The following is a 26,783-nucleotide window of genomic DNA, read 5'->3' on the forward strand; positions in this document are numbered from 1 at the left end:
GTAGGATCACCCACAACCAACCTCGTTGTAGAGGCTCCAAAAGTCCTCTTGAACCTTCTTCTTATTTTCCTTCTTTACTCGCTCGATCTTCCACCAAGAAACTCGTAGAAGGGAATCTCCCCAAACCTTAAACTCCTTACCCATAGCCTAGCCCTAAACTCTGAATCCTTTCCTCATTTTCCTCCCGCCCTCAGATAATTGGTTTTCCCACCTCCCGTTTACCTCCATTTCCCTAGCTTTTTTTTCACGGCTCTCTGCCAACATGAGGGAGATTCTGCACATCCAAGGTGGGCAATGCGGGAACCAGATCAAAGCTAAGATCTGGGAAGTGGTGTACACAGAACATGGGATCGGTCCAACGGGGTCCAAAGTGGTCTCTATGGACAGATTTTTGACATGATAACTTCGTGGTTAGTCAATCAGGTGCTAGGAATAACTGGGCCAAAGATCACTATACTGAAGGTGTTGAGCTTATTGACGTTGTCCTTGATGTTGTGAGGAAGGAAGCTGAAAACTGTGATTGCCTTCAAGGGTTTCAAGTATGTCATTCTCTCAGTGGGGGTACCAGATAAGGAATGGGAACTCTTCTTATCTCCAAAATCCCTAAGGAATATCCAGATCGGATGATGATGACGTTCTTTGTGTTTCCATTTCCCAGGGTCTCTAACACGGTTGTGGAGCCTTACAATGCCACCCTCTTTGTCCATTAGCTTGTAGAGAATGTAGATGAATGTATGATCATTGACAATGAAGCATTTGTATGACATTTGCTTCCGAACGCTCAAACTTGTCACTCCCACATTTGGTGATTTGAATGATCTCTTCTTCTTTTTTCAAAAAGATTTCCTTCATTAGTATTAAGAAAAGCATTGAAGGGATACAAAAATGTAAAAACAGAGAGTATTATATACAAAAGAAATGGTTAGGGCAAGGACCATGGGTGATGATATTTCCATAACGGTCATTGAGAAGAGATTGAGAACAAAGGCAACTTCCTCCATAATTGCAGTAATTTTTTTCTTTTTCTTCAGAACAACCTCTGAAGAGCTTGGCATATTGTTATATTGCCCCAACACAACCGTCAACAAGCTCCCCCAAAATTCCGGCAATATATCTGAGAGAAGAGGAATTATGGACTCATGTCGTCTTTTAAAACGATACTTCCATAATATACATAATGTAAATGTAGATATGATTTTCCATACATGGGTTGCACGCATTTGTTTGCGAGGTTGTTGAAAAGGGGAGACTGGAATGGAGAACCTCCCATACTGCTGATCGCCAAGAGAAGAGGCAACCCGCATTAATTGTCAGGAATAAAGAGAGAACTTTATTCCATACTTGTTGGGCTAGTGAGCATGACCAAAGAGCATGCTTGGTAGTTTCTTGCATGTCACCACAATAACAACATTGTCTAAGACTAGTTTCCACATCTCATTTCAATGACTGACCTACTAGTAGTGTTGCATGTAGTAAAAGCCATCTAAAGAGATTATATTTGGTTGGTCCCTTGAAAAGACCAAATCCATTTCCAATATGCTTTCAAATGAATGCTTGAAACACCCCACTTATTCCAGTGCTTTTGAGTTGAAGGAGTTGGAATATTCTTAGACATGAGTAAGGTTCTGCAAAATTTCACATGGGGGTTGCCATTCCAATATTGTTTGGACTTTTGTTGGGTCCATGAAAATACCCTTGGATGAAATAGTGTATCCCAAAAATTTGACTTGTTTGAAGTCAAAACTTCATTTCTCAAGTTTGGCATAAAGACCATACTTTCTTAGGCGTTCAAGTACTTTCCGCACATGTATATCACACTCCTCCTGTGTTTTAGAGTAAATCAATAGATCATCTAGGTAGATGATGAGAAAGATATCCAAGAAATCCCGGAAAATATCATTTTCCATATGTTGAAATACTACGGGTGCATTTGTTAGCCCGAAAGGCATGACTGTATACTCGAAATGACCATACTGAGTACAAAATGCAGTTTCCACTCATCTCTCGGTTGAATTTGAACAAGATTATATGCACCCCTTAGATCAATTTTGGTAAAATGCTTTGCCCCACCAATGCGCTCTAAAAGACCAGAGATTAAAGGTAAAGCATTCCTACTCCTTATGGTGACTTTATTTAAGCTTTGATAGTCCACGACCAAATGAAGGGAGCCGTCCTTTTTCTTCACAAAAAAGATAGGAGCAGTAGCTGGAGACTTTGAATGTCGAATAAACCCATGTACAAGATTCTCCTCGATGTATTCTCGAAGAACCTCAAGCTCAGTTGGTGAAAAATTGTAAATTGGACCCCATAGTGGTTCTTTTCCTGGTTGGAGGTCAATAGGACAGTCATACGACTGATACTTTGGAAGAACACTAACTTTGACTTTGTCGAAAACATCAACATAGTCTTGATATTTTTTGGGAATTTCGATGTCTGAATTCCCTTGAGTGGCACTAGAAGGTGTCACTGATACTGCACATAAGAAAAGGTCCTCCTTGCCTCCCACTTGGCACAATTGTTGCAATGTGATGGTTGAAATTTGATGAAAAGGAGATGGTGCATTGGTAGAATCATATTCTTTAAGAGAATAATCCTGAGTTCAATCCTTGGCAATGATATTTTCTTCTGAAGGGCACTAAATTTCTCACTTCCTCCAATTGATTCTGGGGTTATGTAGCTTGTGTTAGGAATCGACGCTTTCAAAACCTTCACCTCTCGGCCACAACTGAGGAAACACGAATCAATGCAGCAGAAAATCGAAAACACAGAGATAGACTCGAATGCACAGGGTTTAGCGTGGAAAACCCTAGACGGGAAAAACCACAGGAGTGCAAGACTCCAACTATCACTATACGCAGGGAATGTACAATGGCGAGCTGCAAGGCGACGACCTTGAGCTCGCTGTCCTCGCCACAGGCGGCGGTATTACACAGAGGCGTCGACCTCTTCCTTTCTCTCTCTCACTCTCTCTCTCTCGGCTGCTCTCACTTCGCTCCCTCTAAGTGGAAAACAGAAAAATGAGCAACAACAACAAAACTGTTTGCCCTAAGTCATATTTATACACATATGACTTTCGGGCTATTTACAAATATAGCCTCAAGGGCCCTTGGCAAACATATTCACAAATATGTCCCCGCATCCGGATCTCTCTCCGGGTACATTCGTCATCCGGCTCCGTAGCCGGGGTCTTCATCATCCGGATCCGGAACCGGGTCTTCATTCCCGATTCCCGGACATCCGACCATCCCATCCGGAGGGACCGTAATCCCAACAGCTTGAACCATGGCAAACCAAGGACAATTGGATGCTCAAGTCTACTAATTATGTTAAAGGAAACTACACATCCTAAATCACCTAAGAGTATGTGTATTGGCTCAGACTCTTCGAATATCTTCCCAGAAGCTATGGGACATCCATCAATCACTACTACGGAAACTGGACAAGGAGGTGTATGCAAGGATATTTGGTGTTTTTGGGCAAAATCTCTATCCATGAAACAAGATTTGGCTCCAATATCTAAGAGGGCTTGGACCTGAAGTTGACAACCTGGTTTCCTAACTTGTACTTGGGATGAGAAGACTCTACTAACATGCTTGGAAGAAATGGAACCACACTAGGCTGTACATATTTAGGGTTGTCCAACCAAATGACACCTATTTTGGACGAACTTATTCGTTTGACCCCTCTTCTAATTGGCTTAGGACTTCAAACTTATTGGAAAAGGGTGGATTATTCATAATATTAGATTCACTAACTGCTTCTAAAATGTTGGACTCATTTTTATTGTCATAGTGAATTTGATTTACCTAACGTCTCGGCCTCCAGGAGCGATGAATGGCTATATGTCCTGGACCTCCGCAATATAAGCACAAACGGTTTGCTTCTCTTCGTCCAACAACAATCCTCATTGTTGAGTCATATCGATCTCCATGGGTGTAGGACTATCCATTGGGACTGGACTACATGTTTGCCTTGGAGTTGGAGCTGGGCTATATTTTTGCATTGGAGACGATTCCACCATTACTGATGCATTAGTTGGTGTGAATCTTGATCTTGTTATTTATTGTTGTTGCTCACGTCGACGCTCAAAAAGGCGATTATCACACCGTATTGCTCGATTAATAGCTTTTGTAAGTGACCTTGGATCCTTAGGGAAGGTAAGAAGTCAAATCACTACAAAGGCCAGAATGGAATTGCTCCATTAGGGCTTCTTCATCCCAAGGAATATCACTTGTGATGAGATGGAAATTGGTTGCATATGTCGATGTTGGCCTATCACCTTGACGTAGTGTACGAATCTTGTTGATTGTTGTTCTCGCCCCATCAGTATCTTCGAAGCAAGCCTTAAATTCTTTGATAAATTCTTCGAAATTATTCAATAGAGGAGAATGTGTCTCTAGCAATGGCGCAAACCACAACAACGCTATGTCAGTCAATAAGGTGCCCACTAACCTAACTCGTGATGCATCTGTCAGATAATGCGTAGGATGCATTTGAATCACCAACCACACTTGATTCAAGAAACCTTTGAAATGCGTCCTCGAACCATCAAATTTAGGTGGGAGGCTGATTTTGGGCTCTGTGATAAGTCCTTGACCTTCGACCCTTTGTTGTTGTAACACTACGATTGTCAACTCTAGCTGTTGAAACCGTCACATGAACTCCTCTTATTGTTATTGCTTCTCTATAGTAACCTTTTGTAGATCCCCAACTAGATGTTGATTCTCTACTTCAAGAGATGTGAACTTGTATTTAAGATTCTCCATTTCTGCAACAAGGATGAGATATTCTTCTGAGTTGATGGCGGCCATGGTTTCGTGATGGTTATAGAGGAGGATAAGAGAGAGAGAGAGAGAGAGAGAGAGAGAGAGAGAGAGAGAGAGAGGAGGAGGAAAAAACGCAAGAGTGGAGAAGGGAAGAAGAAGCGAATTTGTTTTTATTGCTGCGCTCTCTATCGGTAACGGAATTGAGCACAAAGACAAGCGTTGGAAAGCCCTCGAGTAGAGCTTCGCAATGAGATATAGCAAGTTGAATTTGGCAGTTTGTACGAGAAGCAACGATAGCAATAAGGAATCTTGTGTTGTCGGCATCCACATACTCAAAACTCATTGTGGGTCTTCGATTGCTTTCAAAATCTTCGACCTCTTCAATCAGGTGAGTTCTGATTTTCTCTCTTGTTCATGGAAAATTGTTTTTATCCCGGATCAATATAATGATGGACATAAACATGAATTCCTCACTAATTGTGGGGGATATTGATATGGAAACAATCGATCCAAAAAAGAGTAATGTGATAGTTGAATGTAATCGTGAAAGGGAAGACATTGGAAGCTCTAAGAGGTTTAAGGGAATTGAAGAAATTAATGAGAAAAAATTAACATATGCCGAAATAATACATGTAGATGAAGTTGACAAGGATCACTGTAATTGGGATAATTTATGGGGAATTGCCAATACCTTATTGTCGGATATTGTGGAAGAAAATGAAAATGCAGCGAAAGAATGCATTGAAGAGGATGTGCATGATGTCGAAGTTGATGCTAAGGCAGTTTTGCAATCATTTGATGTATTCTATGATCGTGCTGTTATATTATTTTTTACCGACAAACTCCCATATGTTAATTGGATTAAACAATGGTTGAACACAATCGTGTCACCAAATTGTGTTGAAAATATATATGCGGGACCACGAGGGTTGCATCGAAGTGCATTGTTGGGTAAAGTTCCTGTGTTTTTTGATAAACGATTGGTGCATGTTATGCAATGGTCCCCCGTAGTGGACTATCATGCTTTGTTAAAACAAGAATGTCCTGTTTGGGTTACAGTGGATTGTAAGCATGCTTTTTTATGGCCACTTTTACCAGAGTTGATGAGTCAAATGGGTAAAGTGTTGGTATCTCCACATACAAATGCTACAAATAAGTGCAGATTTTGTGTGTTATGGGATACAAGTCACAAGAGGCCAGGATGGGTGCGTATGAATGCTCCTGGTATGAGACGTCTTTGTTTTAAATTGAAGTGGGAGACATTTGCAGGTCATTGTTTTGGATGTGGTGAATGGGGTCACTTTATGGCGGAATGCCACGGTCATTGTCCTTCAACTATAGAGGTTCCTATTGAAGGGAATGATAAGGAAGGAGTTGGGAGAGATGTTGGTGTGTTAGATTTTGTGGATGAAGGAACATCACCTAGAGCAGGTTATAAAGAGGTCTCACTTCAAGGTTTGGGCCCTAAGAATAAGGGAATTGAATCTATGGATATGGAAAAACAAAGTTTAGTGGTTAAAGATAAGGGGAAAAAACCGTTGGATAGAGCTAGTAGTAATGTTGTTGACAAAGATTGGCATGAGGTTAAGGGCAAGTCAAAAGGGAAATCAATGAATATGCAGCGTAGTAGCTTGCCCACTACTCGTATGACTACTTGGCAAGGTAATTCAGGAACTAGGGAGGGCCCTCGAAAAGTTCCTTGGCAACGACAATCTAGGGATAAGGGATTACCCCTTCACCTTCAATTTGATTCATTGGGACGAGTTGTAAATTCATCGAATTCTCGAGGTTTTCGTCAAGCGGGAGGACCTAAAAAAAACATTTCGATAGACAACCCTAAGGATGTGGTGCATATAAAAATCCATATGCAGCATTGGAGCATGCTTTGACTAGTTTCATGACATCGGTTGCTCTAAAGGAGCAAGTGCTCCCATAACATTGTTGATTGAATGAAAGTGGTAACATGGAATGTGAGAGGGGCATGTTCTCCTCATAAGAAGTATATACTATGGGAAATTTTGTTAAGTAGAGAATGGGATGTAGTATGTACAGTTGAGCATAAGTGTCATGAGTTAGCAGGATCCACAGTGCATTTGCATGGATATTCATCATTTTATGCAGGACATCTTAATAATCATTATTCAGGTGTGGTATTAATCGTGAGGGATAAGTATTATCCTCAAGTGGTGCATAATGATCCTTATGGTCGGTTTTTGGTTCTAGAAATCATTTTTTTTGGCGAGGTTGTGTGGGTGGTTGGGATTTATGCCCCTAACCAAGCCACTCAATGTATTGCATTATGGGGTTCACTCCTTCAAACCCTATCTATTGGACGTCCAGGATTACTTATGGGCGATTTTAACATATGTGTTAATGCATTTCAATCCACATCTGAACATTCAATCATGGATGATCCTAAGCAACTTGCTTGGGACTCATTGGGTATGGAGGTTCTGAAGTTGGATGTTTGGACATGGTTGCAAGGGAATGATCCAGGTTTTACCTTCCAATCTGCTCAACATAGACAAACATGGAGTCGGTTAGATAGAATGTATGTGATGCATGAGGATTCTTTTTTACCAACATCACTTCGAATGAACGTTCTACAAGATGTTGGAACTTAAGATCACTTTCCTATTTGCTTGGAGGTGTGTAATCATGCTATTGACATGTATAAATCTTTACTTCGAAAGCCTCCACTATGCTTTAACTCTTCTCTTTTGCTTCAACCTCACTTCGATTCTCTCATGGAGCAAATTTTGGTAAATTTTTCTCAACAAGTGAATCTTAAAGGAGTTAAAGCATGGGATATCACATTACAAAACATTAACATCATTCATCGTATGTATGGAGTAACCAATGCTCAATGAAGAAGAGGTCTTATTCGACAATTCTCACAAGTTCTCTCTAGGTGTAATGCATTATTGATACATACACCATTAGATGATGAGCTTTTGGATATTCAGAGTCAATTGTATGTTATTATTTCTCAGTTGCAATGCCAAAGTTATCGTTATGCTAAGATGCGACAACTCAGGGAAGGACTCATTGATAATCAATGTCAATCTCATTTGTTTTTCCAAGCATTACATCCTACTTATGTTCGATCTAATGTGGTACATGTGAAGCAAGGGGATGAATTGATAGTGAATCCTACAACAATAATTGACATATGTCTTCATTACTTTAAGGAGTTGATTGGTCCGCAATTGTTAATGATAGATGAGGTGAGTAGAGCACGTCATGAGTTTTATGATGTGGTTGGATGTATTGTGCATGATCTCATTAGTCATGAATTAGATGCGGATTTCACTGAGGATGAGGTGGATGTAGTTTTAAGGCATCTTCCTAGTGGTAAGAGCCCTGGTTGGGATGGCTTGACAAATGAAGTTTTTAAGAGATATTCCAACATTTTAAAGGGGCCCTTGACTTTGATGTTTCAACAGTCTTGGGATTCTGGTTGTATGCCTCAAGCTTGGAAGATTGGTCTAATTAAACTAGTTCCAAAGGTGACATCTCTTGAGTCATTTCATCAATGGAGACCTATTTCTTTGATGGGGGGGTTGTACAAGATATTTACGAAGGTCTTGGCAAATGGATTACAAAAGTATTTGCCAAAGTTGATACACCCCGCCCAATATGGTTTTATTGCAGGTAGAAATATATTGCATAATGTGTTGAATGTTCAAATGGCCATGGATTATGCTCGGAACACTCATCAAGAATTGATTATGGTGCAATTAGATTTGGAGAAAGCTTATGATCATGTTAATTGGTCTTTTGTTTCTGGGTTAATGCATACAATGGGCTTTGGACCTCGTATATCTCGCCTCATATTTTTATTAGGACAAGTTGCAGTGTCTCAAGTAATGCTTAATGGGGGAGTTACATTAGATATTGCCCTCACAAGATCCGTTCGTCAAGGATGCCCTCTTAGCCCATTGTTGTTTGCTATTGTTACTCATCCTTTGTTAGTGATGCTATCAAGACTTGCAATAAATGGTGACATTGTGGGTTTACACCTTCCGTCCGGAGGGCAAATAGTAGCACAAGCTTTGGCGGATGATTCTTTCATGTTTTTACAAGCCTCACGGGAGAATCTTGAGAAGGGGATGCTTGTATGGAATTAGTTTGCATTGGCTTCCGGATTACATATTAATTGGAGGAAGTCTAGTCTCATATCATGCACTGAAAGGGATTTGGAATGTTTAGGATGGCAAGGATCCGTGGTGAAGAAAGGCTCTATTTTTCGACACTTGGGCTATCCATTAGGAATGAATGTTACAAATGGTCAATTGATTGAATGGATGTCTAGTAAGTTGAGGGATAAGTTCATGTATTGGAAGTCACAATCTTGGCCATTTCATGTTCGCTTGAAGGTTGTACAATGTATTATGGAACCCATGATATTATATTACTTGCCATTATTGCCATGGACAAAGAAGGCGTTGAATTCTGTTTTGCAACCTCTTCGATATTTGTTTTGAAGAAGAGGGATAAGATGGGAATCACATGGATTTCTTGGAATCATCTTGCAACCCCTAAGCGATTGGGGGGGGGGGGTTGGAATATTGAACTTATCTATGCATATGATGGCTCGTAGATTTTCATTATTACAAGATATGTGTTCAAACTCACAACCATGGATATCTATTGTTCGATATTTCATTGAGAACAAGGGTTTAACACATGGGAGGACAACGATTAAGGCTTCATGGTGGCAATTACTGAATGGATGTATTTCACTTAGGATTCCGGGTTCTTCATGTGTTCAACACTTAGTTACCTCATGGCAAGAAGCACTATTGTAATGTGTATGGAAACCATCATCTAGTAGAGAGCATTGTAACTCTTTGCAAAAAGAGTTACTTGTGTCTTCTCGGTTATTATGTTGGCTAGGAAAGGAGAGATTGTGTTCTCAATTTAATCGTTTGTTTCGTTTGGGGGTCAAAGAGGTGGGAGATATAGTTGAGGTTCCATCTCAAAGAATTTTGGAGTTTACTGAAGCACAACAATTATTATGCATCCCGCCTAATTATGGGTTTATTTGGCAACAACTACAAAATATTGCATTGATGCAAGGTCCCTTACCTCTACAAACAGGAGAACAACTGTGGATTGATTGGAGTTTAAGGGGTCAAACACCATTGTTACAAGTGACTACTAATCTTTTATATCATTGTTCCATTGAGTCTCTTGGATGGTTATCATCTAAAGCTGAAGACGAATGGAAAATACACAAATCTGATCATGGGTGGTGGCAAATCTTACAACGTAGTTGGGATTCTAAATTGCCACTTGTTGCAAAGGTATTCATTTGGAGAGTTTTGATCGGAGGATTGCCTTTGGGATTTGCTTTAAAGCGTCGTGGACTAGCAATGGGTACCTGCTTCTTTTGCACAGTTCAGATAGAAGATTGTACTCATCGATTTATACAATGTCCAATTGCTTGTCAAATTTGGAGTTACATTTCTCAAAATTGGCAAGTTTTATCACGGAGTTATTTGACACCTAGACAATGGGTGTTTGCACAACTTACATGTTGTAGGTTTTAGAGTTAGGGTTAGGGTTAAGGATGATGATGGTTAATGATGACGAAGATAGACATGGTGAAATAGCAAAGATGATGAAGAGTATGATGGTGAGAGAGATTGACATGAAGATGTTGAGAATTATTGAGAAGCATTGCGGGGTAAGGATGACATTGATGAGCATTGCGGGGTGGGGGGTGGTGCCTAGAATGGCTCCACCCCCCTCCCAAGGGGGTTCAACGTTGAGGGGGAGAGAGAGAGAGAGAGAGAGAGAGAGAGAGAGAGAGAGAGAGAGAGAGAGATGAAAAGAGAGATAGAGAGAAATGTTCATTCATCCTTCATTCATTCCCCATAAGGGGGTTAAATAGTACAAAAGGGGGTAGATACAAAGGGGTGTAAGCCCCCTAGAGCATTCATATTGGACACTCACTCACACCTCATCGTATCCCTCCACATGCACACACATGTGCATGTGTTCACATACATATCGACTCACAATTACATTTATGTTCCCTACACATATACATCATCATGATAATATTCGACCCTCGCTCATCACACTTGACTCTCCGTACAGCTCGTACGGGGTAACATTACACACGCTGACCCAAAATCAGAGATGGAGATTGTTTTCCTATTTCTGAGATATTGGGGATTGTGTCATAATTGGAACATGCGCAACGCTTTTGTATTCGATGGTAGACATGGAGTGAAAGCATATCTACGAAAGTTGAAGGGAGTACTAATGTGGCAATTTTCTTTATTGGAACAAGTGGAAATTCTTTCCTCGGTGGAGTGTTCGTCTTGCTTATTGGCAATTCAACATGTTCCACTACCCATGTAGTGTAGTGTGGTTAGTGTGTGACCATACTCCATTGTCACACATATTGTAAGTAGTGTTTTTCACACACATTTATTAATATAATTGTGTGTTTTCACCAAGAGAGAGAGAGAGAGAGAGAGAGAGAGAGAGAGAGAGAGAGAGAGAGAGAGAGAATTCGAATCAAATTGTTAGAACCAAAAATAAAAGATAGAGTGATGGAAGAAGGATATAAGAGAACAAGAGAAGAAAGGAACGAAATGCTAAGAGAAGAATGGGTGCATTAAGATAGAAAAAGAAAGAGAATGGATACAAGATATGTAATGAGAGCTGAAGACTAGTGTTGATTCAAATTGATTTGAGAATACATGTATGCCCCTATTTATAGGTTCCTATAGAATAACTTATAGATTTCTATAATGTTAGACTAGAATGTTCGAGGACATTCTAGAACATTCTTGAATGATCCAGGGTTTTTACAATAATGGATGTAATATAAAAAGTAGCTTTTATCCTCTTATGTGGCAATAACCTATCTTAATGGTTGAGGTTTTCAATCATGGATTACAAGGTCCTAGGTTCAAGTTCGGGTGACGCCATAATGGTCATGTGTTCATGACACATGAAAGCTCAAAGCTTCATACGTAACTTCCTCTACGGTGGAAAAATCAGGTCTCGTGTAGTGGCCAAGGTGGCATGGGATGTTTTGATTAGGCCCATGGTTGGCTTTAATAGATCCCTTGATGCAATCTCAAGCTTTCCTGACAAAGTTTGTGGTTAGATGACCGTTGTTAGGGACAGAGGCCTGTAAGGGTATGCTACTTAATCAACTAATGCAATTATCTCCCAAGACGGGAGGAAATTGGTTGTTGTCACGGACACACCAACCGTGAACTCGAACGGAGCATGAATAATGGGGCTACGAGAGTGGAACTTAAGAAGCTAGGAATGACACAAGAGCATGAAGACAGAGATGAAGAAGGAGACAAATGGAATGAAACGAGAGTACTAGATTGATGTGTCTATGACTAGTGTTGAATCCCTTGAAAGGGGGACCAAGGAGGTTACAAGTATTTATACGGTGAGCTAAAGTACATGCATTAGAATATTATAGAGAATATTTTGGAGAATATTCTAGAACCTTCTAGTTCTAGAACTTTCTATAAACTCCTAGAACTTGAATAGATAATCTACGAAGATATACATAACATGACCATGTATTTGGATGTGCTGGTTACAAAATAACACTTGACTATAATACAAGAGGTTAAGAGTTTGAATCTTGACATAAGTGTTGTCATGTCTATGACAGTTGCCTTCTTTGAAATGGATATTCTTGACCGATGCACAAACACCGAGACAAAATCAGACATCCAATAGATTTCTCTTGGGAATAGTCAAAGCATGGTATGCAATCAAGATTTTCTTACACAAACAGATGCTTGACACATGGGATGGTTGGATGAATCAACTGCAATTGGCTAATTCTCTTGACACGGTATAGTTGAAGAGCTAGTCGGATACACAGATGCCGACTGGACCGGTGATGCATCGAATTGCCGATCCACCTCTGGTTTCATGTTTTCTCTTGGTAGTGCGGCTGTTGCGTGGAGTAGCAAAAAGTAGCCAATAGTGGCTTTGTCGAGCACTGAGGCTAAATACCGGGGCGCTACCATTGCCATCTAGCTTTGACGACTGGTTCGAGACCTCCGGATTGAGGTGCCGACCCCGATCCTAACCTACTGCAACAACGTAAGGAGCATACAGCTCACCAATAATCCCGTATTCCATTCTCGGACAAAGCACATAGAAGTGCATTATCACTTTGTGCGTGAGCGGGACTTGAGCGGTGAAGTTGAACTTCGGTATGTTTACATGGATCGGCAAGCTGCCGATATCTTCACCAAGCCACTCGGATCGGACAAGTTGCAACATTTTTCGGAGATGCTCGGCATTCAGCATCTCGATGTGCCACTTTGAGGGGGAGAACATGAATGGGAATGGATGGCACCGGACAAGGAGCCAAAGAGGAAGAAAGAACCAAGGGGGGGAGATGAGCAGATAAAGGAAGTTGATCCAATCAAAGGAGTCGGCACATCCGAACAATTCGGAGCAAGTGGCGGAGGCGATAGAGTCAAGAAGGACATAGCCAATCGAAAGCAGGCCAAGACCCGAACGTGGTCCGATGTGGTGAAGGGCCTAAAAATGGAAGACAAGTTGGAGACTATCAACTTGGACAAGAGCCGAAACGAATAGGAGGTAACCGATTCCTACAAGACCTGGAACGAATCGGAGGAAGCCGATTTGGTTCAAGATTCAAAGGAGCCAGAGCAACTAAAGGCCAAGCAGATGAGAAGGCAACAAAAGTCAACACTGAAACGGAGGAACCAATGGGTCGACAAGCATCAATGTCGTAACAACGAAGGAGCTAAGATGGGCATGTTGAGCAGACAAGCCGATCGAGGAGGTAGGCGTGTGCGGAACCAGAAGGGTTGCGGGAAATGGGACCGGACCGGACGAGGAGTGCGAGCAAGGTGGAATGATGCTAGAAGGATCCGGATGGAAGGACAGACTACTATAGACACTAACACCATGATCCGACCTCAAGTTGAGTTTGAGGGGAAGTGTTGATCAAGCAAGCTCAACCGGATCCAGATCGGCTGGATAAGCCTGAGTTGGATCGGTCTCCGGACCGAAGAACCGGATGATATCTGGATGATATTTGGAACCATGAGCCGTATCGGAGAGACGGATGGGGGAGCCGGATTCAAATGTGAACCAGAAGGCTAGTAGTAGCCTATACGCGTCTAGACTACTAGGTAGTCAGAGTCCTCGTAGTTAGTGTCAACCGCTCGTATGAGCATTGAAGTACATGGTGCTTCTGTCAGTCCTCCAAGGACTTGTATAAATAGTGTTGTCAAGCATATTGTATGTACAGAGTGATATACAGAGTGTTATTACTTTTTGAATAGAGTTTACGTTTTGCTCTCTCTGTGTCTCTCCCTCGCATATTCTCTGTGTTAAGCTTCCATTGAACCTTTCTCTCTATTGTTGCTATCCGGTAGAGCCGGTTTGTAATACGCTTCCGCACGTTCACATTCACATTCTTCTCGAACGTCGGCATAGAACACAACACAGGCGGATGGGCTAGATCAAGCTACCAACCTCGCTCTGATATTATGTAAAGAATTGATGGTGATTCTTGTGCAGCGGATTAGGCTAGAGATGTGTGTTATGTGTGTGTGTGTGTGTGTGTGTGTGTGTGTGTGTGAGAGAGAGAGAGAGAGAGAGAGAGAGAGAGAGAGAGAGAGAGAGAGAGATTATATTATCTTCTTCGGAGGTCAAATATGACCTATGAGACCAAAAATATTACAATTCACGTGATACGTGTGAAGGTGAGTAGCGACTCTCGATGTTCAAGAACTTTACCAATGAATGTTGCAATCGAGAGTGCACATCATGGTTGTGAGAGAAATTCGTGCAAGGATTGGGATCGATTGAATAGATATGGAAAGCATGGTCGAATATGATCAAAGGCAGAGCATTGTATCAAAGTGTGATACTCAGACTCTCGAACTTGTTTAGGGCAAAGTGTGCATAGTCGGCCACTCTCATCACTTGTGCCCCAACGCCCTATCTCACATCTCAATGCATGCGAGCTAAGTCGCATGGAAGCAATGGTTCGAATGGCAGATATCGGGATGGGTTCTAACATGTATCGATGTGTATAGCTTCCCCGTTCTGCAAAGAATATGGTTTTGTAGTTAGGTGCAACATTTGTAGTATAATGTGTGAAGCGTGAGCCACCACATTTGTCCCATGTCATGATACATTGGCATTGCAAAAATGCCTCATTTACAAAGGAATCTAGTGACGCATCATGAAGCAAGTGTCTTGCATCCCATCTACCAAACCATTTTTCTAAATCTTGCATTTGTCAGAACCAAGAATAAAAGATAGAGTGATGGAAGAAGGATATTAGAGAACACGAGAAGAAAGGAACCAAATACTAAGAGAAGAATGGATGTATAAGATAGAGAAAGAAAGAGAATGGATACAAGATATATAATGAGAGCTAAAGACTTGTGTTGATTCAAATTGATTTGAGAATACATGTATGCCCTTATTTATAAGTTCCTATAGAATAGCTTAGAGATTTCTAGAATGTTCTAGAATGTTCTAGACCTAGAATGCTCTAGGACATTCTAGAACATTCTAGAATAATCTAGAGTTTTTACAATAATCAATGTAATACAAGAAGTAGCTTTTATTGTTTCATATAACAATAAGCTATCGTAATGGTTGAGGTTTTCAAGTATGGATTACAAGGTTCGAGGTTCAAGTCCGGGTGACGCCATAATGGTCATGTGTTCATGACACTATCCCTCCTTTGAGAACGCCGAGTGGAAGTCGGCGTTAACATTGTTGGGCTGGGCTTGTTTGGATAGTGACTATGGAAGTCGTTGACCAGAGCTACAACATTACAAACATTATCGATGGGTTCCCAAGTGCGATCACTCGGTGGATAACCAAGCCAATCAACTAGATAATAAAGCTTATTGCGCACAATCTTAGAATCGAGAATAGTAGCTACCTCTTATTCGGGGCCGTCCACAAGTTGTACAGAAGGCGGTGGTGGCACGACACGATTAGGAATTAAAGAGGTGCGGCAAGGTTCCAAAAGAGAGCTATGAAAGACAGGGTGAAGCCGCATATGTGCAGGAAGGTTAAGACGAAATGTTGCATCATTAATCATCATTAATCTGCGCCGTGATGACAAAAGGACCTAAGCGTTGATAGTCAAGCTTAGCACACGGTCGGGTAGTCTTGATGTGACGACGAAGCAACCATACACGGTCACCAACCTTAAACGGAGACTTAAGACGATGTCGATCGGCATTGGTCTTATGGTGTGCTTGCGCTTTCTGAAGATGTGACGATAACTCGAACTGGATTTGTTGTATTCGGTGGAGGTGATGCGCCGCACTAGGGTTTCGTGACACTTCAGGAAGATCCAGTATACACCATCGAGGGTGGTTGCCGGTGTAGGCAAAGAAAGGTGTAACTTTGGTAGAAGAGTGGAACGTGTTGTTGTATGCAAACTCGGCAAGATGTAAAATATTACTCCAATCATCTTGTTGATAACTAATGAAACATCAAAGATATTGCTCGAGCGTTTGATTTGTGCGCTCTGTTTGTCCGTCAGTTTGTGGATGATAAGCCGAAGAGAGTTTGCAAGAGATTTTGAGGCCTGCCCATAGGTGCTTCTAAAAGTGTGAGATAAATTGAGGACCTCGATCGCTAATAATATCATTCGAGAGACCATGATGGCGAAACACTTCACGCATAATGAAATCTGCAGTTTCTTCACTATTGATGGTCTTTACACATGGTACAAAATGTGCCATCTTGGTGAACCGATCCACTACTGTTAAAATAGTATCAAAGCCTTCGGAAGGTGGCAGTCTATTTCCATGGATTTCATTACGGATCAGCTTTAGCTCTCATTATATATCTTGTATCCATTCTCTTTCTTTCTCTATCTTATACATCCATTCTTCTCTTATTATTTGGTTCCTTTCTTCTCATGCTCTCTAATATCCTTCTTCCATCACTCTATCTTTTATCCTTGGTTCTAACAGTTTGATTCGAATTGATTTGAGAATACATGTATGCCCTTATTTATAGGTTCCTATAGAATAGCTTAGAGATTTCTAGAATGTTCTAGAATGTTCTAGACCTAGAATGCTCTAGGACATTCTAGAACATTCTATAATAATCTAGAGTTTTTACAATAATCAATGTAATACAAGAAGTAGCTTTTATTGTTTTATATAACAATAAGCTATCTTAATGGTTGAGGTTTTCAAGTATGGATTACAAGGTTCGAGGTTCAAGTCCAAGTGATGCCATAATGGTCATGTGTTCATGACAGCATCCAATCGAAACACAAAATTTTGCTTTTATGCGTCTTTTGGATCTTTTTGCTTGCTTCCCATGCAATTCTAAGAAGTTGATGTGAGGGGCTTTTTTGAACCTTAAGCATGTATTCAACAACCCTCTCCATGGTCATGATCTAAATGGGAAATGATCCCGTCTCAAGGAGGAGGAGGGTGTAGGGTGTTTGCTTCTTAACTTGTAGAAACTTTGTAAGAAAATGTTTTTGGACATTTTCAAACTCTTTCCACGTAGATTTAGGGATGCTACCGCCCCATACTTCCATCCCATAGAGAAGAACCGGGGTCACCAAAGTGTCAAAAAGATATTTCTTGAGGACCCAACACTTAATATCTCCAAGATTGCATGTGTTCTCAAATGCATAATATGCTCACTTACCTGCCTCTAAGCGGCATGTAGCACATTCATTCCATTTATGATTTGAAGGAACTTTAAGGCCAAGATATTTGAAGCTTTCCACACATTCAAGTGGCTCATTGTTGTACATAATGCATGGTTTATCTCTTTTTTGACTCTTCACAAGCATAATCTTTGTTTTAGAGCTATTGACACTTAATCTAGTATGCATGCAAAAAATTTCCAATGCCTTCATAAGCTTTTGTGCATCTCCTGAAGTATTTGCAAAAAGCACTACATCATCCGCATATAACAAAAGCATAATCACAACATTCCCAATGGCAACTTCTTCAACACATTCTTCCTTTATAAACTTGGTAACCATTTCTTCTAATTCATCAATGCATAGACCAAATAACGTTGGTGAGAGTGGGCATCCTTGCTTAACACCAATAGTGCTATTGAAAAAATCTGAAAGTCTATCTCTCATACGCACACAACATATAACCTTCTCATATATTTGGGAAATTGCAAGCATATATACACTTGGCACCTCAAGTTCTTCCATCCGCCTCCAAGGATGCTCACGAGGTACCATATCAAAAGCTTTCTTGAAGTCTACAAAGCAACAATATAAACTTGTACCTCTAAGACGACTTTCCTCCATTAATACTTGAAGAGTGAGAAGATGATCAATGGTGCTATGGTGTTTTCGAAAACCAGCTTGTCCATAAACTCTCTTACCATTTTTTTCTGCCCATACACTTATCTTTGATTCCATTTTTTTCTGCCCATACTCCAAGAGTGACAAGAGAGAGAGAGAGAGAGAGAGAGAGAGAGAGAGAGGAGAGGAGAGAAACACAAGATAGATAGAAAAATACTCAAGAAGATTGTATATTACAAAGGAGATTAACCGACATATTACAAAGTAGGAGAATAGTGCTTTATATAGTCACTCTCTCTCTTCATTAATCATTGAAGCTCATGAGTCATGGGGAATGTGGAAACTCATTAGTTATGTGTAATAGAATATGATTCTATGATACATAGTTAATGTGTAAAGGGTAGTGGTGTGACTTTTGATCTTTGAGTGTTCATACACACTCAAGGGTGTGTTCACACACTAGGCTAGGTTGAGCTTGATTCTCAACAAAGATCAATTAATTACTTGATGTTATGAAAGAGTAATTACGAGCACTGCTCAACTAATAGTAGTTGGAATACTAAGGTTTATGTATAGGTTCTCTCTTTCAATTACATTCTTCCCTAGTCCTTATATAGAGGTACACAATGTTTTCATGCCATACTATGTTGTCCATTGTCTCACTCTACTATGTTAAAGGCATGTCACCCGCTTTATCGTAATCATGCCTTATGACCATAAAGTGGTCAAATACAACCCATGTTCTTGATTGCTAGTATATTATACAACTTGTATTTAATAGTTGTAAACCTAATTTATTGCATTGGTATTCAGACCTTGGCCCCTTTATAATTATGGGTGACCAAGTCACATTGTGCATTTACAACATTCGCTAGATTGTCGACGTTATCCTTGGCGAAGCCATGATTAAGCTTTGATCTAACATCCATAATGTTTTTCATGTACACAACATTGATCCCCCCCCCCCATCCAATTACATTCACTTGCAATGGTGAACTATGCTTACACCATGTGATAAAGGAAACAATACCACCTTATGACCTTGGCGTGGGGTATAACTTTGGCCAAGATTAAGATATATGCTTGGTGTTACATAGCTTGTTGCAACACAAATAGTTTGGTTCAAACTTCTATGCGAATGTTCTATGAATATATTCTCCCTCTACGATCAAGTGTTGATTTAAACTTGGTATAAGGTTTGTTGATTATTGTTTATTATACTTAGCTAAATAATTGATTAGTTATTTATCATTGCATAATCATGCCCCATCTTTCTTACTACATTAGCTTTGATAAACCTTGTGTTTTGTACTTTCTCTAATCCACTTACCTTAGTGGATATATTTGATTCTCGGTAGAACAACCTATAATTCTTCATAACATACACATACAACATAAATAAACATGATGTAAATACACATGTGCATGCACAAAACATACTTGCATTTGTTAAGCACTTGCTTGATAGCTCATAAGAAAAATTAAGAGTTGGAAGTACACAAACTCCTCGCACACTTCAAGTAAAACCTAGATAAGGTTAGATTATACAAATGGATATAAAAGTAATATATGAACCTTTCTAGCTTCTCAATGTCAAGGAATGGATTGTAGATTTACGAGAAAGATAGAATTGAATGATGTATAGAACAAAAAACAACAAAACACAGAGAATACACGATACACAATATTTACATGGAATCCTTAAAACAAGGGGAAAACCATGAGCAACAGATCTACACTATACAGTATAGATACAAGAGGGAAAACATATTACAAGGACTCTGTAGCATCAGAGTATTAACCACTTAGGGTTTTGCAAGAGTGTCACTCACACTCTCGTTCTCTCGCGTCTGTTCCTATTCTATGTTGCACTCGCTCTGCTCTACACTCTATTCCACTTTTGCGTCAACAACCACACAAGAGTTTGCCTTAGCTCCACATATTTATAGGAGGAATAAGTTATTATTTTTATTATTCAATAATAACATTTAATCGGCCGACTGGTCGACTCGACTGTCAGACCCACAAGTTGACAGTCTAGTTGATTGGACTAGGCAACTCCTATGTCAACTATCTAGTCGGTCCAACTCGTAGGCCTTGTCATCAACCATCCGGTCGGCTTGACTAGTCAACCTTGTCGTCGATCATCTGGTCGACCTATTCCTCACTTGGTTCATCCAACCAATATAGTTGACTACCACAATTGACTCTCCATCGTCTTTAGTCCGTTGACTCACTAATCAATCTAATTGACTATTCTGTTGACCCAACCAGTTGGCTCCAATTCGATCGCCGATTCTCCCAATGGATAACCGACATCTCCCATTGGGGGACATTATCCTGACACTCCAAGGTGCATAGTTGTAAAAGATCTATAAGGCCATTCATCATTCTCTCCTTTAGAGCTAAAGGTTACGCATCTCAATTGCTACATTGATTAGTAAAGTTATTTGATATTGAGACTAGCTCTCTCTCTCTCTGTCTCTCTGTCTCTCTCTGTCTATCGTCTCTCTATCGTAATTAGCTTACCCTAGTGGTAAGTTGTTACACTACAAGCATTGATTAATAAAGTTATTTGATATTGAGACTAGATCTCACTTGCTCTTTCTTTGCTTTTAATGTAACTAGATTACTCTAATGGTAAGTTGTTATACTACAAGCACAACACATTGGGTTCAAAACACAACTGTCTCACCTCTAAGGTATTGCTTCATAAATACCTTTTAATTCACTAGATGCCATTATGGAATGTAAGGGTTGAACACATGACCTCCTGGTCTCCTTTTATAAAACTTTACTAAGTACGAACCGTAACCCAAGTAAACCATAAAAAGAATTTTCTCTAATGCTAGTTGAAAAGCTCATGGAGAATTTTTGGTCTTTGCGTGTCTCCTCGAACAATGTTTTGTTTAGTATCAACAAAAGGGAAACACAAGGAAGTATCAACGGTGTCGTATCCCCGCTTTACTATTCTGGTGCGTAGTAGTAATAGTACAATAGTAGTTTACCATGGAAACGATGGAGTCTCCACATCAACTTGTCCGCCTTATAATTCACGCAGGCAGAGCCCAATGGAAATTGATGAGACCAGCGAAACATCATTATCGTGGATTTCTCGAATGTTTCCACGTGTATGTGTTTTGTCCGGACAGGTGTGAAACAGCCTGCTCCATAAGGGGAACCGTTTGCAACTGTCATGGAATGGAGCTTTCTTTCCTTCTGGCGATGGCGGATGCTGTGGACGACGACAGGATTTGGATTTTGAGGAGAAGGAAGAAGACGACGCAAATAAGGAATGCATGGACGTAGACAGACAGCTATTTACAGAGAGATTCACACAGAGATTCACACAGAGAGATTCACAGAGATTGAAAAATGGATCCTTTAGAGCATCTAAGTCCTCAGGATTTCGTACCCATCAAAGCACTGGGGCACGGCGACATAGGGTCTGTGTTCCTCGTGGAGCTGGGGAAGAACAACAAGAGGTACGCGATGAAGGTGATCCATAAGGAAGTTCTGAGACGCAAGGGTGAGAAACGGGCTGTCACCGAGAAGAAGGTGCTCTTGTCCGTTTCGCACCCATTGCTACCCACACTCCACGCCCATTTCCAGTCAGAGAATCATGTGTTCTTCCTCATGGATTTCTGCAGTGGCGGTGACCTCAATGTACTCAGACAGAAGCAACCCTCGAAAATGTTCTCAGGATCTGCCACCAGGTAGATTGGGTGGGTGGGTGGTTTCTTGCACATTAACTCAATATTTGTGTTTTTGCCTTTCAAATTAATGAGAGAAATAGACTCGATTATGGACGTCCAAAGGAGACCGATTGCAATCTATGAGAGATGACTATGATGATATATGAGAGATGTTCCATATACGAGACTGCCACATCAATACGACAATCATACAGAATATCATAAAAAGTATCATGTAATGCACCCTCACATAGGATTGCAGTAGTCTCTATCTCACCTGAGTTTAGTTTCTTTAAGAGAGGGAAACAATATGGAATTTATTATTTCGTCTACATGAGTATTAGTCCATGAGATTGATCATACAACACCTCCATTATAAAAAGGACAATCTATTGCATCCTCCAATATGATCAAATTAGAATTAATTTGATTGACATCTAGAATTTCTGCTATAGAAGGAGATGTTATTCTTGGTGTCATATGTCTCGTACTATTTTCCTCACAATATATTTGTGGAATGATAGGATTCCATTGTGAGTCGAATTTCATTGAATGACTAAATTGGGTTCTCTTTAACTATCCAGGATACAAGTTTATCACAATTTGTACAATTAGGCGAAGATATTATGTGTATCCTTATAGTTATTTGGTTTACTTGGAGGCAGCTATATCTTCTTGAATATGTATGTGTCATCTGTTGGTTTTGAAGCATTCCTAGATGCTTCAGGAGGTTTCAATGGGAATGGGGAATAAAAGTTTTTGAGAGGATGTAGCATAGCATTATTCCTGCTTTCATTTTTCAATCAGAAAACAGATCAATAAATTTGTTTCGAGCAAAATAGTTAAATGAAAGGAGAGCTAAACTTGCACTGTAAAATGCGAGGGAGTTGGTCACGAGTATCCCCAAACGATGGGTCTCTTGTACATTCTTTTGTTCTTTGTGAATGTGTTTCTTTTTATATTTTTTCTTAGTGTGCCTGAAATTTCCTTGATTTTGCTCATGACCTGAGTCTTGGGCATGTTTTTGTCATTATAGATGTTTCAATTGTTTTAAAAAACTTTAACAGTGTGCAATGCTTTGTAACTAAGCTACTTCTTATTGGAAAGAGTTTGCATTGCCTATAGAGTATGAATCTTAAAAGTTGTTCACATTATTCTTGCAGGTTCTATGCTGCAGAAGTTGTGATAGCATTAGAATACCTTCATAGCCAGGGAATCATCTATAGGGATTTGAAACCTGAAAATATATTGATTCAAAGCAATGGACATATCATGCTATCTGACTTTGATCTTTCACTGATTGTGGAAAAGAAAGACATCACTGTGCCGCCACAGAAGCACAAGCGATCGTTTGCAGCCATTTTTTCATGTTTTGCTCCGATTTCTCAGGCAATACAGGATATACAAGAAGAACAACAAGAAGAGAACTATCGAAATGGTCAAACAATGGATTCTGTTTTACGTCAGCAGGTTGAAAAGGCTGAAAAAAGTTCTTTACCATTTTATAAATGGTCTAGAAAGGCAGCAAAGGCCGAAGAAGATGAGGGTTGTAGCTCTCTTTGCCACTCCTATTCTTTTGTTGGCACGGAAGAATATGTTGCCCCGGAGGTGTTGTGGGGAAAAGGGCATGGATTTTCAGTGGATTGGTGGACATTAGGTATCTTGATTTATGAGATGGTCTATGGCAAGACACCTTTCAAAGGTCCCAATAGAAAAGAGACATTTTATAACATTTTGTGCAAAGAACCTGAGTTTAATTCTCCGTCTCCCATGAATGATTTGATAAGGAAACTGCTTGTGAAAGATCCAAGGTTAAGGCTGGGTTCTTTTCATGGGGCGAAGGAGATTAAAAACCATCCATATTTCAAAGGAACTTCATGGAAGCACATGCAGCGGGTTGCTACTAGACCACCTTTTGTCCCTCCTGTGGACATAGATGTAGATGAACTGCTTGTTAATGATGAACACTCGCCATCTTCTAGGGGCAATCAGTTACTTTTTAATGTCAATGAAACTGCCACAAAGGGTAAGTGCAAAAAGGCTTGTACTTCGAGGAGTGATGGAAAGGAGAACTTTCGCAACATAACCAACTCTTTAAATCATAATATCAACACACAATCAGAGAATACCAAACCATGTATGCCTCTACAAAAAGGAAACAATGGTTGTGGCAAGGAACAAATTGCAAACTTCCAGCAGAAGGATAGAATGTTCCAAAAGAAAGAGTCACAGACAAGGACAGAAACCCAATAGCTTATTTAGAATGAGAATACTACTTGCTTCTCAAGCTGTTTGTAGTCCTTTTTGGTCACCATAGTATAATGTGTTTATTCAAGTTTTACCATAATCTTCCGGCTTCAATAAACTCTTTTAGACTTGTATAATGTATTGTCAGATAATACAGCAAGAGTCATGGAACATTTTTGTATGTTATAACCATCATGGAAGATTTCGTATAATTTTGTTTCACTTGTTCAAGCTACATCATGTGTTGTCATGCATTTGGTGTACCATGAAGAAATGCCTCGAAATAAATATATTTGTAGATTTCTCTTGAAATATAATGAGGGAGTTTTGCATCATCATAGATATTGAGTACATTGATGATTCTGATCATGACCTTGTTGAATTGAAATCTTGCCTTTGGAAGCGGTTTTTGTACGATTTTTTGTTTGTTGCGCACTGAAATTCTTGGTGACAGTCCATCTTAATTATTGATCAGTAATCAAATGAAAAGGAGGAACAAGCATAGTAGTTTTGGACCAAAAACAAGCTCTGAATGGCTAGAAACCATTAGAAACGGTTGTAAAGATGCATGGCTTTCTACCACTTTCTTGACTGGAAAATTCATGATCGCACGATGTCAAGTAGTAACACAAATGTTCCCCATCAAGTATCAGAGAGGGCAGGGAAAGTCTACATGTTTACAGCTATTACAGCAGGTTTTGGGTCTTTGCTTACGTAGAGAGATCTTTAGATGCTATATTAAGTAAGTGCATGTCCCATGGTAGAGAAATGTGACATGAAATCGTCCATGAAGGCCTTCATGGAGTAACTTAGGCACTCATAAAAACATGCATATCCTAAACACCATCCACTGGAATAATGTTGCCAAGTGCATCCCAGAAGCAGCAAATCATCAAAGTTACCATTAACACTCCATTTTGTTATAAACGTGGTTCCGTATTTGATCCTATGCAGGTATTTTCATTTGGTCAGAAATGGAGTGACAATCATGGCCATGATAAGTTTCTGGTAATTCTCCCAGACCCACTATTCCAGGTGAAATGCAGGTGGGCTGTGTACAAATACGTGATTTGCCATGTATGGTTGAGCTAGCTCTTCTGTGTGTGTCCCACAGCAGAAGGAGAAAAAATTGGGTTAAGATCCTACCCCCGGAGGGGTAAGGATAGCCTTAACGTGTTGAATTGGAAAGCCCGAAGGCTTTTCCCGTCCTTATCGAGGGAGATGCTAACCTGCTCTCCTTCCATCGAACACAAATAAATTGCTTCAATCATTTGTTATATATGTATCAAAAAAAGATAGCTTCCTTTGTATGTGGGATATTTAAGACTTTGCTTGAATTCTCACAGCCTTTGGCAACTTAAAACTTGTCGCATGTCCCTTCTTTTTTTTGTCTACCAATTGTAGCAAAGCGCACCCACCCATTTTGGTCGTAATTAGCACTCTCCTCATACTACCACCATCATCAATGTTGGAATCCATTTGTCCCGCAATACCAAACCAATGTCCAACCCCGTGCTCCTCTAAATTTCACTCACCCTAAGAAATCCCATGTCACCACCACATCGATCGTAAGATACGGAGGTATCTGAAAACGAAGAAGAATCTGTCTTTCATGAGGAGATAAGAGTGGTATACATGAAATCGTTGAAACCCCAAAAGTGACCATGTCATATGTGAAGTCATTATTATTGTGGAAGGTATATATAGTAGAGATAAAAAAACATCACTATAATAGGAACAATATAGCTCTTATCAAATATAACCTTCCATATGAATTATTCGAAAACATTATAGGGCATCCATATCGCCAAAATGGGTAAAGTTCTAGAGTGATGATATCACCAAAATGGGTCAATTTCTTGGAGCATTCATAATTTGGGGAGAACACTTGGCTATGAGCATGGCACATACAATGCCCCTAAGAGACGCAAATGCGTTGTTTTCCAAAAACATTGAATGTTACATTGAATGAGTTATAAGCCAATGGCCATTTGTGTTATGCATACTTTGGACCATCCTCAAAATTAATTTTTAAATTCTGGCCCATTACTCAAAAATAGGAAAGTGCAAATTGTTATTATTGCTTTTGTGTTGAAGGGTTGTTATTATGAAATCTACTGAAAAACAATAGATACATTAGCATTTATGTGTGAATTTCGTGTGAACATATATGATTTCTATGTGACATTTCCTCATGTTTTTGAGTTACACAAAACAAGCGTACAATGTCCAACTATGCTTTAGACATGAAGTATACAACTCAAAAGCTTACAATAGTCCCAAATTTCGACAAAACCAAAACTCAGAGTTGGGACGAGTTCAAGACAACTCCAAAACTTAGCGAGGGCAAGAGAGAGCTACCACACTCGAGCAAAAATCCTTTTCAGAAACCCCCCTTGTCCCGCAACAATTGCATTCATTAACAGTCGCCCTATTGCATCTGGAGATAGTTGAAGAATCTGAGCCAATTCGAGTAATCCTTGGCAGCTTGGTTTATGTGATTTCCATCAATATAATTAGTAGTCATGAGCGTCCATTTTCCCTTGGTTTACCTTGGTTTGAACTAACAGTTGGTTGGAACTGAACCGAACCATGAAACTGCGGCTTAACGGTTTAAATGGTTTGGTTCGGTTTCAACAGTTAGAAACCGCGGTTTAACGGGTTTTTTAAAATTTTAAAAAAATTGTTTTTAAACAATCTTTTCATTTTCAGGCAATATTCTCACATTTTAGGAAAATCTTTAGAAATTTGAAATTTTTTTTAAAA

General features: G+C 39.9%; 2 protein-coding genes and 1 non-coding gene across 3 annotated transcripts; 2 read left to right on the plus strand and 1 right to left on the minus strand.

Annotated features, from left to right (window-relative positions):
- Nucleotides 1-261: 261 nt before the first annotated feature.
- On the plus strand, nt 262-855 carry LOC147856080 (tubulin beta-3 chain-like). The gene is given in 3 exon segments (XM_087329098.1): nt 262-384; nt 386-755; nt 757-855. Coding segments are annotated over 3 exon segments (591 nt in total). The 5' UTR covers nt 262.
- Nucleotides 856-21,392: 20,537 nt separating this feature from the next.
- On the plus strand, nt 21,393-24,188 carry LOC147856081 (serine/threonine-protein kinase UCN-like). The gene is made up of 2 exons (XM_087329029.1): nt 21,393-21,791; nt 22,934-24,188. Exons 1-2 carry the CDS (start codon nt 21,451-21,453, stop codon nt 24,021-24,023), a joined length of 1,431 nt encoding a protein of 476 aa, XP_087185155.1. The 5' UTR covers nt 21,393-21,450; the 3' UTR covers nt 24,024-24,188.
- A 952-nt stretch (nt 24,189-25,140) lies between these two features.
- On the minus strand, nt 25,141-25,268 carry LOC147856082 (U6atac minor spliceosomal RNA). Its single transcript, XR_015530755.1, has one exon. It is a non-coding gene; the product is annotated as a U6atac minor spliceosomal RNA (small nuclear RNA).
- Nucleotides 25,269-26,783: the final 1,515 nt, after the last annotated feature.

The sequence above is a fragment of the Azolla caroliniana genome, unplaced genomic scaffold (assembly GCF_043228905.1).
Source record: "Azolla caroliniana isolate FFs.n. ecotype wild unplaced genomic scaffold, voAzoCaro1.0.p SCAF_13, whole genome shotgun sequence".
Classification (NCBI taxonomy): domain Eukaryota; kingdom Viridiplantae; phylum Streptophyta; class Polypodiopsida; order Salviniales; family Salviniaceae; genus Azolla; species Azolla caroliniana.